At 48.8% G+C, this 15,550-nt stretch overlaps 1 protein-coding gene and 1 long non-coding RNA gene across 2 annotated transcripts in view; one reads left to right on the top strand and one right to left on the bottom strand.

The window, feature by feature from the left end:
- The window catches only part of si:ch211-67e16.4 (uncharacterized), a 31,379-nt gene extending 15,835 nt beyond the window's left edge, over nucleotides 1-15,544 (top strand). The window contains exon 10 of the mRNA XM_032515403.1: nucleotides 14,507-15,544. Within this exon, the coding sequence (XP_032371294.1) occupies nucleotides 14,507-14,742 (236 nt within the window). The 3' untranslated portion in view covers nucleotides 14,743-15,544. The remainder of the gene's footprint in view (nucleotides 1-14,506) is intronic.
- LOC116689086 (uncharacterized) lies at nucleotides 690-2,714 on the bottom strand. Its single transcript, XR_004331916.1, has 3 exons — nucleotides 2,603-2,714; nucleotides 1,187-1,448; nucleotides 690-937 (listed from the first exon to the last, which is right to left on the bottom strand). It is a non-coding gene; the product is annotated as an uncharacterized LOC116689086 (long non-coding RNA).
- Nucleotides 15,545-15,550: the final 6 nt, after the last annotated feature.

Below are 15,550 nucleotides of genomic sequence, written 5' to 3'. Positions count from 1 at the left end.
GAGAATGATGGGACAGAAGCCATCACAGATCACCCACAAACATCACCCACACCCCCAGACACAGACACACACCTATCACACACAGGCACAACAAACACAGCAAAGAATAACACAGACAACCCAGACCACCCACACACAGTAACCGAACACACACACACACGAGCACACACACACGCACGACACACACACACACACACTGCACACGATGCACACACACAGAATCACACAGACACAGAGACACACAGACACACACCACACCACACACACACACACACAACACACACCACACAGACACGAACAACACACACATACACAAAGCACCTCCCCCACCCAGACTCACCCCGGGGCTCCACCCCCGGCCCGGGACCTTCACCCCGCTGGGTCCGCCGGCTACATCTGTGACGCGGGCGGGGGACCAGGCAAACGGCGGGGCGGCCCCGTACAGGATGGTAACGGTGTAGCCGCCGTGCACCTGCGCCAGGTAGGTGACGGCGTGCGTGCCGTCGCCGTTGTCGTGCACGCTCACGGCCGCGCTGGCGCCCGAGTCCGACACCACGTCCACGCTGAGCTCCGCCTCGCCGGCCTTGGAGCAGTCCACCGTGAAGACCCCGTCCTCGCGGACCCGCCCCCCCTCCAGGCCCGGCCCGCTGGCCGTCACCCGGCCGGGGTCGAACGCCGGCCGCACCGCGGCCCGGAACGGGGACCCGGGGACGTGGACCTCGGCGAACAGGATGTGGATGGCGTACTCGCCAGGCTCGGTGGGCAGGTAGGACACGGAGCAGGACCCGTCCCCGTTGTCCTGGCACTCGATCTTGGCCTCGCAGGGTCCCTCCACCGTCAGGCCCAGACCGCCGGTCCCCGCCCCCTTGGTGTCGATGGCGAAGGCCGCCGGTTTACCCACAACCCCCCCCTGCAGGCCCGGGACGTAGGCTCGCACCTAGACAGGAAACGGGACAACGGGGACTAGTCCAATATCCTAATCACAGGGGGGTCAAACTACAACAATGTGGACTAGTCCAATATCCTAATCACAGGGGGGTCAAACTACAACAATGTGGACTAGTCCAATATCATAATCACAGACAGAGACAGAGAGACAGAGACAGAGAGAGAGAGAGAGAGGGAGAGACAGAGACAGAGAGAGAGAGGGAGAGAGAGAGACAGAGATGATGTAACAACGCGTCACCTTGGACGGGTCGGGGGGGAGGACACCCTCCACGGTGAAGGGACTTCTGCGGACGGGGGGTCCTCGGGCTGGACGTTCCACTCTGTACTGTCCCTCCTCGGGGGGGATGTACTTCACCGTGTGCGTCTGATTGGCTGAGCCAGTCTACAGATGCAGGGGTTGGTCGGCCACGGACGGCGACGTGATGCTTCACGTCCAGGTGACCCTGACCCTCCGAACCCAGGTAGAGACGGTGAACTCCTCTCCCCCCCCACGTCCACCTCTACACACACCACACACACATCACACACACCACACAGGACGCACCACACACACACACAGGGATCACAGACCACAGAGAACACACACACACACACACACACAACACAGAGCACACACCCACACACGAGTACACAGAAACACACACACCCACACAACACACACACACTAGACGCACACACACACCGAAGCACACACAACACACACCAGAGACCAGAAACACAAACACAACACACACACACACACAGACGCCCACACACAGAGACCACACAGCTACACACACACACACAGGGAACACCACACACACAACTACACACACGCACACACAGAGACACACACACACACGAAACACACACACACACACGCACACACACACACCACCCACAGAGAGACACCACACAAAAAGACACAGACGCGCACACCAGCACACACACACACGACGCACACACACACTACACACAGCACAAACACACAACATAGTACACAACACACCACAGACGCACACACTAACACCCACACCACCAGAGAGACACACACACCGACACACAGAAGAGACATGCACACACACACATTCACACACACACACAGACACACCCACACACACAGAGACACCACTACGCACACACACGCACACAGACATGCAAAACACACACACCGCAAACATCAGAACACTAGCACACACAGCACCACACACAGACACACCACACACGCACACCGACACACTACGCACACGACACACACACCGAGCACCACCGCACACAGCAGACACACGCACAACAGACACTACAAGACAACACAAGAGACGCCTACATCACACAGTACACGACAGAAACCCACACACAGTAGACATCACACACCACACACTGACATCACAAGGCACACACCACAGAACACACATCACATACACACGCACACCCCACGAACACAGGACATGCACACACACACACGCAACCACAGACACATACCACGCACCACACGCACAAAGACACCACACATGACTATCAAACACAGGAGGTTTAGCGTTATACACACACACGACACAAAATTTTTCAGGAAATTTTTGACTGACTTCAACCTGAACGCTGATCAATCATTGTTGATATGACGTCCTGTCTGATGATGACTTCGTCTGCTGAGACTTCATGTCACTGTACTCACGGTTGTTCAGACCTTGTGTAAACTGTTGGGACCCGCTGAGGACGCAGAGGTGATGGGGTCAGGCCCATCGTGAGCGCTGAGGTGGGTCTCTTAGGGATAGGGCGGCGCCGCCCAATGCACCATTGCAACGGGACAACGGAGCATGTTTGCCCTGCAAGAGACAGCTGTTAGCATCAGCTAGCAGCGGTTAGCGAGCAGCGAAGCAGTTCTGTGTAGGTCATCATGGATGAGACGAGTCGGTTCGTACATGTCAGCTAGCAGTAGACGTGTTGTAGCATGCAGACTAGCTCCGGTGGTAGTGTCAGGTAGCGTTAGCATGAATGTTATCAACAATTTCAGCGTTAGCATCTATGTCAACTAGGTTGTAGCACCAGCAACTGCAGCTTACCCTTATTTTGGTTTCTTCTAATAATAATAATAATAATAATAATAATAATAATAATAATAATAATAATAATAATAATAATAATAATAATAATAATAAGAGCTGCCTGCCTGCTGGACGGCGGTGTAGCGGGCGGTGTAGGAGTAGTCGTGGTTGTCGATGATCTCGAAGTCGCGGACGACGTCGTCGTTAGCCGCGTCGCCGTTAGCCGCGTCGCCGTTAGCCGCGGCGCCGTTAGCCGCGGCGGTGAAGTGGACCTCCGGTTCGGCTTTGCCGGCTCCCTTGGTGTAGATGGTGAAGTGGGTCGGTTTGCCCACCTCCACCCCTGCAGAAATCAGAAAGACAGTTAACTTCACGTCATCATCCCCTGCTCTGCACTCTCATTACCCCCTGTTATGGGTGTTACCCTCTCATTCACCATCGCGTCTGGGGTTTCCACCTCTCATTCACTATGCTCTGTGTTTTTTCCCTCTCATTCCCGCCGATGCCTAGCTGTTCCCCCTACTCCCCCTGCTCCTGCTGTTCCCCCTCTCATTCCCCCTGCTCTGCTGTTCCCCTGTCATTCCCCCCTGCTCTGGTGTTCCCACCCCTCTCATGCACCCTGCTCTGGTGTTCCCCTCTCATTCCACCTGATCACTGTGTTTCCCCTCTCATTCCCCATACTGGTGTTTCCCCATCTCATTACCCTGCTATGGTGTTCCCGACTCTCATTCCCGCATGCTATGGTGTTTCCCCCTCTCTTCCCCCTGCTCATGTGTTTCCCCTCTCATTCCCCCTGCTTCGAGATCACTTTAGGCTTCAAATCAACGCGTAAACACCAAAACGTAGCCGTGGAGACGGAGCCTGCATACCTCACCAACAAGCTGGCAATCAGATTGTACGTATCAACAGCACAAATGAAACATGTATGTCCAGAGCAGACGCCAAAAAATCAAAAATAAGATGTGTACGAGCACAAAGAAATCAGGAGCCAGAATACCTACATGGAGTTAGGTGGAGATTATGCTGCGTCTATACACGCTAAAGTAGTGATTATTTACATGGAGTTGGTGGAGATATGTGTCTCTATACACGCTAAGAGTAGTGATGGATTACATGGTAGTCTGGTGGAGATATGCTGCTCTTACACGCTAAAAAGTAGTGATATTTTACGCATGGAGGGTCTGGTGGAGATATGCTGCTCAAGACATGCTAAACGTAGTGATTATTGAAATGGATCTGGTGGATATATGATGCCTCTATACTGCTACAAGTAGTGATATTACATGGAGTCTGGTGGAGATATGATGCTCTATAGCACGCTAAAAGTACGTGATTATTACATGGCGTCTGTGGGAGATATGCTGCCTATACACGCTAAAAGTAGGATTAGTTTACATGGAGGTCTATGGTTAGAGATATGATGCTCTATACACGCATACAAAGCAGGATTAGTACAGGGAGTCTGTGTAGAGGATGTGCTCTTATACACACTAAAAGTAGTGACGTGATTATTTATCCCTGGAGTCGGTGGAGATCGACCTGCTCTTACATCGCTAAAAGTAAAGTGATTAGTTTAATGGAGTCTAGTGGAGATATGCTGCTCTTCCACGCTAAAAAGTTAGTGATTATTACATGGCGGTCTGGTGGAGATATGCTGCTCTATACCACGCTAAAATAGGATTATTTACAGGAGTCGTTGAGATAGATGCGCGTATAACACGCTATAAAAGTAGTAGATTATTTACATGGAGTCTGGGTGGTAGAAGCTGCTCTATAAACGACTTAAAAGAGTATGTGATTGATTTTAACATGGAGCTTGTGGAGATATGCTGCTATATACACGCATAAAAGTAGTGATTATTTACAATGGAGTCTGGTGGAAGAAGATGCTGCTTATACACACGACCATAAAAGTAAGTGATAGTTACATGGAGTCTGGTGGGTTTGGTGGGGGGTGGATATAAAAATGGAGCAATGTCAAAGATTTCTTTTAAATTAGTTAATTAAACATAAAAGAGAGACAAAATAGTCAAGTCAAGAATAAACGGGCGCCCGCTCTACCAACTGAACTATCCGGGCGCCCCAGGTCCTCTTTAACGTGTGTGGAACAGGAAGTAGACCTGACCCAACTATCCTGTCCTTGCTGAGTCAAGGCCATCAGCGCGGAACTTGATGCAATCAGGGAAGGAGCACTTTATTCGGAAGGCGCTGTGAATTCTGTTGTAACATCAAAGATAAGAGGATTGCTAAGGTATTAACAGGCGCTCAAGCTGCCATCATATGTATCTCTGCAGAGGGGGGGGGGGGGGGGGGACCACCTGGTCGGCGAACAGCACCATGATGGTGTACTGCCCCGCCCCCGGGGGGGTGTACTTCACCGTGAACGTGTCGTTGTCGTTCTTGATGATGTCGAAGTCGATGTCGGCCTCGGCCGGGCCGACCACGCCCGGCGCACACTTGATCCCGATGCTGACGTCCCCTGAAGGCACCACGCCGTCATGATCATCGTCATCATCATCATACTAATTCGTATCACCATTCATGCATCCACTCGATTAATATCCCAAATCCTTCGCTTCTACACATAGAGCACGGCCCGTCTTCTTACATGTTGGAGATCTAACATCTCGGCTATTCAATATTTGATGACTACGAGACACTATGGCTCTCCCACCATGTCCCCCACCCCCAAATGGAGACCACCCTGGCTCCGACCTCGCTGCCCAGAACCCCCACTGGAGACCCGCCATGTCCCCCACCCATGGAGGACCACCCTGTCCCCCACCCCCAATGGAGACCCACCTGGCCGCTCGCGGCGGACACCCCCCCAATGGAGGTACCCACCCTGTCCCCCCCCCCCATGGAGGACCCCCCGGTCACCCAACCCATGGAGACCCACCCTGGCCCGACCTCGCTGCAGAACCCCCCATGAGTGGACCCACCCGTCACCCCACCTGGAGACCCACCCTGTCCCCCACCCCCAATGGAAGACACCCCTGCGCCCGCTCGCGCAGAACCGCCACCCCATTGCGAGATCCTCCCTGGTCTCCCACACCCCCACATGGAGACCAAACCCTGGCTCACGACCTCGCTTCAGATGAACCCCCCATGGAGACCCACTGGCCCGCCTCGATGGACCAGTCCCCCCCCATGGAGACCCACCCTGCCCGCCGCACGGCGAGTCCCCCCCATGGAGACCCACCATAGGCCCGCTCCGCTAGCAAGTTCCCCGTGAGCTAGGAGTGTGTAGGCTTCGGGCCTTCAGGCCCGTATTCTCCAACCGGCGACCGTAGGACCTTCACCTTCTCTGGGTGGGCTGCCTCGCCGATCAGGACCGCACGCCACCGCACGGACCGGAACCAGCTAGGGATTCACGATTAATAATTAATCATCATGTTCATTCCTCCATTCATATGTATGCTCGTTATAATCCCCTTTGGGGAAATTAAAATTTACACTTGTGTGTTACAAACAACCATGTCAGGGTGACAGTGTGAATTAATTGTGTGATGTGTGTGTGTGCACGTAGTGTGCTGTAGTTGAGTGAGTGTGTGGATGAGTAGTGTGTGTGTACCCTGAAGGGCTGTGGGGGTACGTTTGACCCACACCAGGTGATGATGATGGTTTTGTGTTGACAAGGGGTCTGGTAGGGGTTGGGACGGTCAAACCGCAAGGAGAAGTAAATAAGTGTCGCCCGTTACTCTGAGTCCTAGTGTTTCTAGATGGGGAACCCCTCAGCATCCTGACCACACAACAACACACACACACACACACACACACACACACACACACAACACACACACAACACACAAACACACACAGATCTACACACACAACATACACATCAACACGCACACACACGATAGTTACACAACACACACACTCACACACACACAGCCAATTCACATCACAGCACAACACACACACATACATACACACAACACACCACACACATACACACACCACACACATCACACACACACCATTGACACACACACACAACTACTACACACACACAACACACAAACATGATATACACACAACACACACACAAGATATACACACACACACGAGTCACCACACACACAGACTTACACACACATACACACAGCACCCACACACAACAACACACAACACACTAGATATACACACATCCTACACACACAGATGATACACTACCCACCACACAGAACCTACACACTACACACAAACAACACAACAGATATACGTACTACGCAACACACCAACTCACTACAACAACACACACCAGACACACCAACCGATATACAGAAACCACACACCCACACACTCACACACACACAGATATAGAACACCACACACACAGACACACACACACACACAGATCACACACACACAACACTACACACACAGAATAGTGCACACACAACACATCCATTCACACATAACACACACACAGAGGCCAAACACACCACACCACACAGATGCAACCACAAGCACACACACAACACACACACACCCACACACACAACCCACACATCACAGATATGACACACAGCACCACACCACACACACACCACACACACACAGGCACACATATTAGAAAATTAATAAAAATATATTTATATTGTAACAGTGAGGAAAAATATAGATTAACACGCTGCTACTTGTATTAAGACGTGTGGATGGGGGGGCCAGAATAGCTCATGCAGGGTGTCGAGTGGTGCACTAGGACCTACAGGATACCGTTGCGAACCAGTAAAGGCTGCTGGACCCGATATTTAAACCGATGGATCTCGACTCAGGTGCGGTAAAAATACTAGTACAGCTGCGATGTACAAATATAAATAGTTAATAAATCATACAATGTGATTCGGGATGTTTTTTAGATTATGTCTCTCACAGTGGACATGTTCTCTCACAGTGGACATGTCTCTCACAGTGGACATGTCTCTCGCCAGTGCGACATGTCTTGACGTGGACATGTCTCTCCCAGGGAAATCGCACCTACGAGGCCACAGAACCTCCATGATCTCTAAGGGCGAACTTGATAAATAGCAGGGTACCGTTAAATAAGATTATTACCCACTGTTGTAAGCAGTATATATATGACTGTATACAGTTGGGTAGGCTATCTGTAATAATACATATTAACACCAACTGTATACAAGTCTTATATACTGTTACACAAGTGTGTGTAGTGTAATTATATATAGAGATAGACATATACAGCACACTGGTGTGTGTATTAAGCCTATGTATTATATATTCAGATTGATATATATATATATATATATAAATACTGTCTCTCTACCTGAGCGTAGATCTTCAGTGTACTCGTCCCGCCCCCGTCCGTCTCGATGGTGAAGCTGCAGGTGTTGTGAACGATATGCAAAACGAGAGGCTCCAGGACCAGGAGCCAGTAAAACTTCACCTGGTTCGAGACCAGGAGTAATCAGTCAGACCCTGGGAGACGTTCAGACCCTGGGAGACATTCAGACCCTGGGAGACATAGACCCCTGGGTACAAAGTCAGACACTGTGGAGCGGGGGGGGGGAGCACATTAACGACCCATGGGGAGGCACATCCAGACTCCGGGGACACAGTCGAGACATGGGAGACATTCAGACCCATGGGAGTACATCAGAACCCTGGGACGGTGGACAGTCAGACACTGGGAGAATTCAGATCCCTGGATACGAGTCAGACCCGGGCGAGTTCAGACCCTGGGCGGCCATGCCTTCAGTTCTCAGTGTGGGTGAGCATTCATGCACAACCTGGGAGACCTATTCATTTCATGACTCTGGGGGACATTGCGACCCTGGGAGACATTCATTCCGACTCTGGGGGAGCATCAGAACATCTGGGAGACCAATGCAGACCGGGGAGACATTCAGACCCTAGGAGACATCCGATGGTGTCTGGCTGAGTAGGAGCAGTCTGCTCCGTGAGGGACTAACCGAACAGAAGCTGCAGCTATCAATTGGATAATATGTAACGATGCAGGTCTCTCAGCGAACGTTCAGCAGGGGTTCGCAACAATCCTCTTGTAGTGTCATGATGAGGTGACACAACAGGCACAACAGGTGATGTAGAAATAGGGAGGATCGCACAACAGTAACTGGACAACAGGTTAGAGGGACAAAGTAGAGAGACAACGTAGAGAGGAGAGAACAGGGGGATGACAACAGTAGAGAGACACAGTAGAGTAGACATTAGTAGAGGGCTTAGTAGGGACTATTATGGATGTAGACTTTTGATTTTAAAGGCTACAGAGCCTTTAGACGGGCACATTAGAGACGGGGCACTTATGCTCGAGGGACATTAGGAGCCTTAGAGGAAGACATTCGTCTGAGGGTAGCATTAGAGAGACATTGTAGAGGGACATTAGAGAGACAGTAGTAGAGGGACCATTCGGGTGGACATAGAGAGGACATGTTGCAGAGGGAAATTAGAGGACGATTAGTTCCTAGAGGCGGACATTTATGGACTGAGACTATTAGTAGTAGGGCACCGTAGAGAGACATTAGAGGGCCGTACCGAGACTTAGAGGGACATTAGAGAGACTTAGTAGAGGACTAGAGAGACATTAGTAGAGGGACATAGAAGAGATTAGTAGAGGGGAGATTAGGAGACACAATAGAGGGGACATTAGCAAGCAGGTTTAATCACGCTGTTGTCTGGAGAAGAGGCCGTCGCTGGCTTGCAGGGACGGTGGTGAGCAATGAAGGGACTGTCCACTAATGCATCGTTCGTCACAGATGACGTGGACGGCGTAGTTCAGCCCCGGTGCCGGGGGGCTGCACAGTACCGGACGTCACATGGACCCGGTGACCCGGCTGATTCGTCACAATCGATCATGAGCCGGGGGACGGTGCGCCTCGATGGAGACAGCTTGCTGGGACGGATACTGCTTGGAGGTACACGAGACAAAGGTGAGACGTCCCATGTGGACTCAGAAACTAAGAACTATTCAAACCTATAAGGTAGAATAGAAGAAAGAAAGAAGAGCCTGGTCGGTTACAAATAAGACAGTGAGTGTTTCTGATTGGTCCGTGGCTGGGTGAGTCGTATCGGGCACGTACAGATGTCTCACCACCTCTCGTGCCGAGTGCCTATACGTCACGGAGTCAGCATCCTCACCACCGCGACCCCGTCTCCAGACCTGGTGGCCCCAGGCCCGAACCTCTGGCAGGCCCGCCTCCTCGCTCACGCTGGACCTCTACACGCAGGACTGTAAAAGTGCACACACACACACCACACCTGACACAACACACGGACACACACAACAACACACACACACACACAGACACACACAACACACATAGACGTACAAATAGTAGAACACACACACACACACAACAGGACACACGACACCATAACACGACACACAACAACACACAAGCACACAGACAGCGAAACAGGACACACACACATACACTAGACACACACACACACACACAAACGACGAAGTATACACGACACACGGCGCACACACCCACCACACACGCCACACACACACACACCACCACACCACACACCAAACACACACAACACACACAACACACACACCCCACAGGACCCCTCAGACATTCACCAGAGAAGCCAAAAACAGAGGCATAGCTGTACAGCAGCGCACAATAGACTACTACTATATATACTACTTGACTACTACTACTGCACTACTTACTATCTACTACTACTACTGCTACTACTACTACTACTTCTGACTACTACTGAATAATGACTTACTTAGCTACAAGACTCATATACTCTACTACTAAGTACTAAACTGTACTGGGCTACTACTATTATCTACGACTACTACTTATCTACTGCGACTACTACTTAATCCTACTACTAGTACTATATAACTACTGCTTCACTACTACGTATATACTACATATACTGCTACGAGTACTACTACGGAGTAAGTATTAGCTTACTTACTACTACTGATACTGACTCTACTACTAGCTGCTCTATTACTACTACTACTACTACTGAATACTACACTACTATACTACTACTACTAGCTTACTATGCTAGTACTAGTACTAATCTGATAACTACTACTACTTATATACATACTGCAGTATATGAGGGGGGGACTGGTCTCACCTTGCGGGGGACGCTGTGTCTCCCAGGAGACGGAGACGATGGATTGTCCCTGTGGTGTTGGGAATAGGATACACGATCGAAGTCCCGTTGTCCCCGGCGATGACTCGCGTCATCGGAGTTGTCACGACCCACGCTGCACTCTGGAAGAAAAAAAACACACGAAATCACATATTTATCACGACACATACATAAATATTAATACTTGAAGATATTTTTTATGTGAGTATTTAGTTATTGTAATCTTTATTGAGCTAGAAAAAGTTCTTCTCGTTCTATGACCAATAGGACTCAGGAGATGTAGTACCTGAGTATTGTACTCTAGGAATTCGTATCACGTATTAGACTCAGGTTAAGTACTTGTACACAGTAAAGCGGTAATAGGGTCCTGGGGTCTTACTGGTACCTAACGGTGGACCTGGATGTCCCGCTGCCGGCCCCTTGGTGTAGACCCTGCACTCGGCCCCTATCGGAACCCTCAGGCCTTGGGCTGCAGACCTCGGCCCACGCGCGCGGCGGTTGGGGTACAGTAGAGGCCCAATCAGAGGAAACGTGGGCGGGTTCGGACCGGGACAGATGGTTCAACCAGAAACACCACACACACACCACACACACACACACACACACACACACAACACCAGAACAAGAAACACAGACAGCACACAGACACACACACACAAGGACACACACAGAACACACACAGCCACACCACACCACACACGAGGACAACACAGATCAGCAGCACACTGACAAAACTACACAGACACAAAGCCACATAAGGACAACAGACACACACACCACAACACAGGACACACACCACACACAGACACACACAGACACACACAGAAACACAAGAACATACTACACACAACACATCAACACACATCCACACACATCATTCACACACACACACACCCACACAACTCCTGGGTCCTGAGCAGGTCTACCCCTGGAACCTAAAGATGACTGTGGGTTCTTAGTGGCGCATGAAGTGACTGGGAACAAACTATTCTGTGAAGTCCCTAGGAGTGGAGTGTATTAACACACACACACACCACACACGAAACACACACAAACACACACAGGACACACAACGACTGTCAAAACACCACAATCATAGCACTACACCCACACACATACACACACACCACACACAAACACAGGAACACAGACGGACACCACAGGAACACACACACACACGAAGACCCACACACACACACATACCCACACACACACACAAACAACACACACACCAACACCATCAGCGGGTCTGTAGAGAAGCAGAGGGGTAGGTCGCATGAGCGGTATCGAAGAACGAGCAAGCTGATGATGGATGAAATACATCCGTTCAGTCGTGGCATGTTATTCTTACAGTTATGTTTTGTAATCGTGAGTTACAACTAAAGTTAAAAGTAGAGTTAAGGCATATTATTGTACATAAACCATTTACCATCAAGATAGCAACAAATCAGACCACAGCATATTTGCACAAACTATAAGCTACATTGTCCACATCACACTTGTTGCAAAACTCTACACACACGTGATTGCAAAACAATAAACACCACTTAACATCCATTACACACCAAGACATTTATTATGAAGTCAATTCCTTGCAACAGCCAAAGCAAGACTGTATGCAAAGACCGACCTTCACAAGACTACGATCTAACACCAGTCATCAGGTGGGACAACGGAAAACACGTGCTTGCGTAATTGGGACACACCAATCAGGTGTTTAAGAACATATAAAAAGAAGCCGAGGTGGTTCAATCGGTCTTCAAGCACAAGGAAAGAGTCAGAGACCAATAGTAAGAAGAGTGTGGCGGACGAGTTAGGGTGGAGGACAAGGTGTTGGAGCGGGTGGCAGGGGGAGGGAGGGAAGGCGAGGACAAGGACAAGGACAAGGCAAGGCAAGGACAAGGACAAGGACAAGGAGGATAGACAAGGGGAGGAGAGAAGGACAAGGAGAAGAGGAGGGAAGGGGAGGAAAGAGGAACAATTAAGAGGAAAGTCAACAGAGGAGGGATCAACGGAAGGAGGCCTGAAAGAAGAGGAAGGATGGTTTTGTGTTACGGGCAGGGCATGCTGGAGGGTAGAGGAAAGGCATGAGGAAGACGTGGGATCTTGAAGGTGCTCAAAGAGGACCGAATCGACACATGAGAGATCAACACGGTTGACCACGTTGTGGGACCCCGGGCCCTGACGCTGAGGGAGAGGCGATGTGGAATGGAGGAAGGTGTTCCAGATCTAAGCCCATTACACAGGGGCAATCGTTTGTTTGGGATAAGCCATTCGACGGAAACTAGGTATTGTAAAAATATCATCACATCAAAAAAAAGATTACTAGGAACACGGTTTTCAGCCGCTTGCTTCCAGTAATGTATTGCTATGCAACATCCGCACTTTGTTACCAGTTTTCCTGTGATATGCCTCTAGCTGTAAGTACTATTGTTATCTGGGGTTTTTCTCTCTCTAAAGAGGAATTGGGGGTCAAGGAACGTACGACAGGGGAAGGCATCTCCTAGTTCACAGAAGACGAGGGGAGGTAGAAAACACTGGTTTATAAACGCACAATCAGCTCCAAGCTACATGGTCAATAACCCCGTCGGTTTCATTTTTTTTTTTTTTTTTTTTTTAAATACTCTTTAATGACATACTATACTATGACTTTTTATGTAACATTTTACAACATACTAGTCCTTCCTTTAACATTTAAGCCATACTATACTTTGACTTTTTTACTTTTAGGACATACTATACCATGACTTTATGAAATTTTTCACGACGTACTACACTGACATTTTTTAAAGAGTTTTTAATTTTTATGAAATACTGTATACTGACTTTGTTTTACAACATAAAATACAATTTCTTTTTTTAGGACTATGATGTTTTTGTGACTTTAATGGCATACTATAATATAACTTTTTTTATGACACACTACTGTGACTTTTTAAAAAACTTTTTAATGACGTACTATGTTATTACTTTTTATGACATTGTTTAAGACGTACTACCAGCGCTGTAGAACTTGAGACTCAAGGCGCTCTTCCGTTGTCTCGGACTCCTCTTGGACTCGTTGGTATTTGGACTCGGACTTGTCTCAGACTCGGCCATTGGACTCGCCAAATATTCTTGACAAAGGTGGACTTGACTACAGCCCTGCATACTACAGTAGGACGTTCTAATGACTTATATGACACTATGATTTTCTATGATCTTTTTCATGACATACTATACTTTTACTCTTTATCGTATTTTTATGCCATGCATTTTTCTGGCTGTGGTCCCTGAGCATTTTGTGTTTGGGTGCAATATTTTGAAGAGTGTGCAAATGATAAGGAATACAGATTTTCTCAGGAAAGTGAAGGCCATCAGCCAGTGCTTTTTATCACTTCCTACTGTATGAACCAATTAATTGTCATGTTGTGTTTCAGCTGCCACCTCCAGCAGTCAGCAGGGACAGAGCTCAGCGCTGCCTCAGTCAGTCCTCAACAACATGTCTGCCTCGCTCCCCTTCATGCCCTCCACTTCCTCCTCCTCCTCGCCTTTGCTCCCAAGAGGCCCGAACATGGCTGCACATCAACACGCTGTGACATCATCCTCTTCCTACCCCCAGGTCAGCCTAATGCAGCAGAGCATCTCTCTGACAGACACAGATATCTTGCAGTGAGATGTTTGAAAGTCAAGAGAGATTTTTTAAGATTGTGTTTTTCCAAGTCTGTCATTGTTGGTGTTTAGGAAAAGTCAATCAAAGTCATTGAACTTCCATTCACAACACATTAATTGTAGATCATGTGCGCTAGAACAGGAAATCACTCCTTTATTGAGCATAGATGACAGTGTTTTACAGTCACGATGGATCTTTATCAGGTTTAACCTACAATCACCTCATCCCTTCACATATGTACCAACTCAAAAATGAGAGCACTTGATATGGATCACCATGTCTCAACTCTCATTTTACATCAGTTACACTTAACAACCAAACACTTACTGTAAACGCATTCAATCAAATCACTTTAACATTCAGGGTTTTATACAAAACAATTATAACACAGGAACCAACAGGGGCGGCTGTGGCTCGGTGGTAGAGCGGTCGCCAATCCGAAGGTTAGCGGTTCAATCCCCTGCAGTCCCATGTTGAAGTGTCCTTTGGCAAGACACTGGCAAGTTGCCCCCGATGCTGCGCCATCGGTGTGTAATAGTGTGAGTGTGTATCTGATGAGCAGGTGGCACCTTGTACGGCAGCCCCGCGACAGTGTGTGAATGCGTTTTGAAGGGTTCCCTGTACTATGTAAAAAGCAATTTGAGTAGTCTTTTAGACCAGAAAAGTGCTTTATAAGAACAGTACATTTACAATTACAATATTTGAAGAGTTTTATCTGTTTTACTACTTTTTATATTTGTATTGTCGACTGTAATCTTCTTATTGTATTTTAGGTAGACAATTTTAAGATCTGTCCAGGGATAACGGATGA

The sequence above is a fragment of the Etheostoma spectabile genome, chromosome 5 (assembly GCF_008692095.1).
Source record: "Etheostoma spectabile isolate EspeVRDwgs_2016 chromosome 5, UIUC_Espe_1.0, whole genome shotgun sequence".
NCBI classification, from domain to species: Eukaryota; Metazoa; Chordata; class Actinopteri; order Perciformes; family Percidae; genus Etheostoma; species Etheostoma spectabile.
This window is presented reverse-complemented; position numbering and strand designations above follow the sequence as displayed.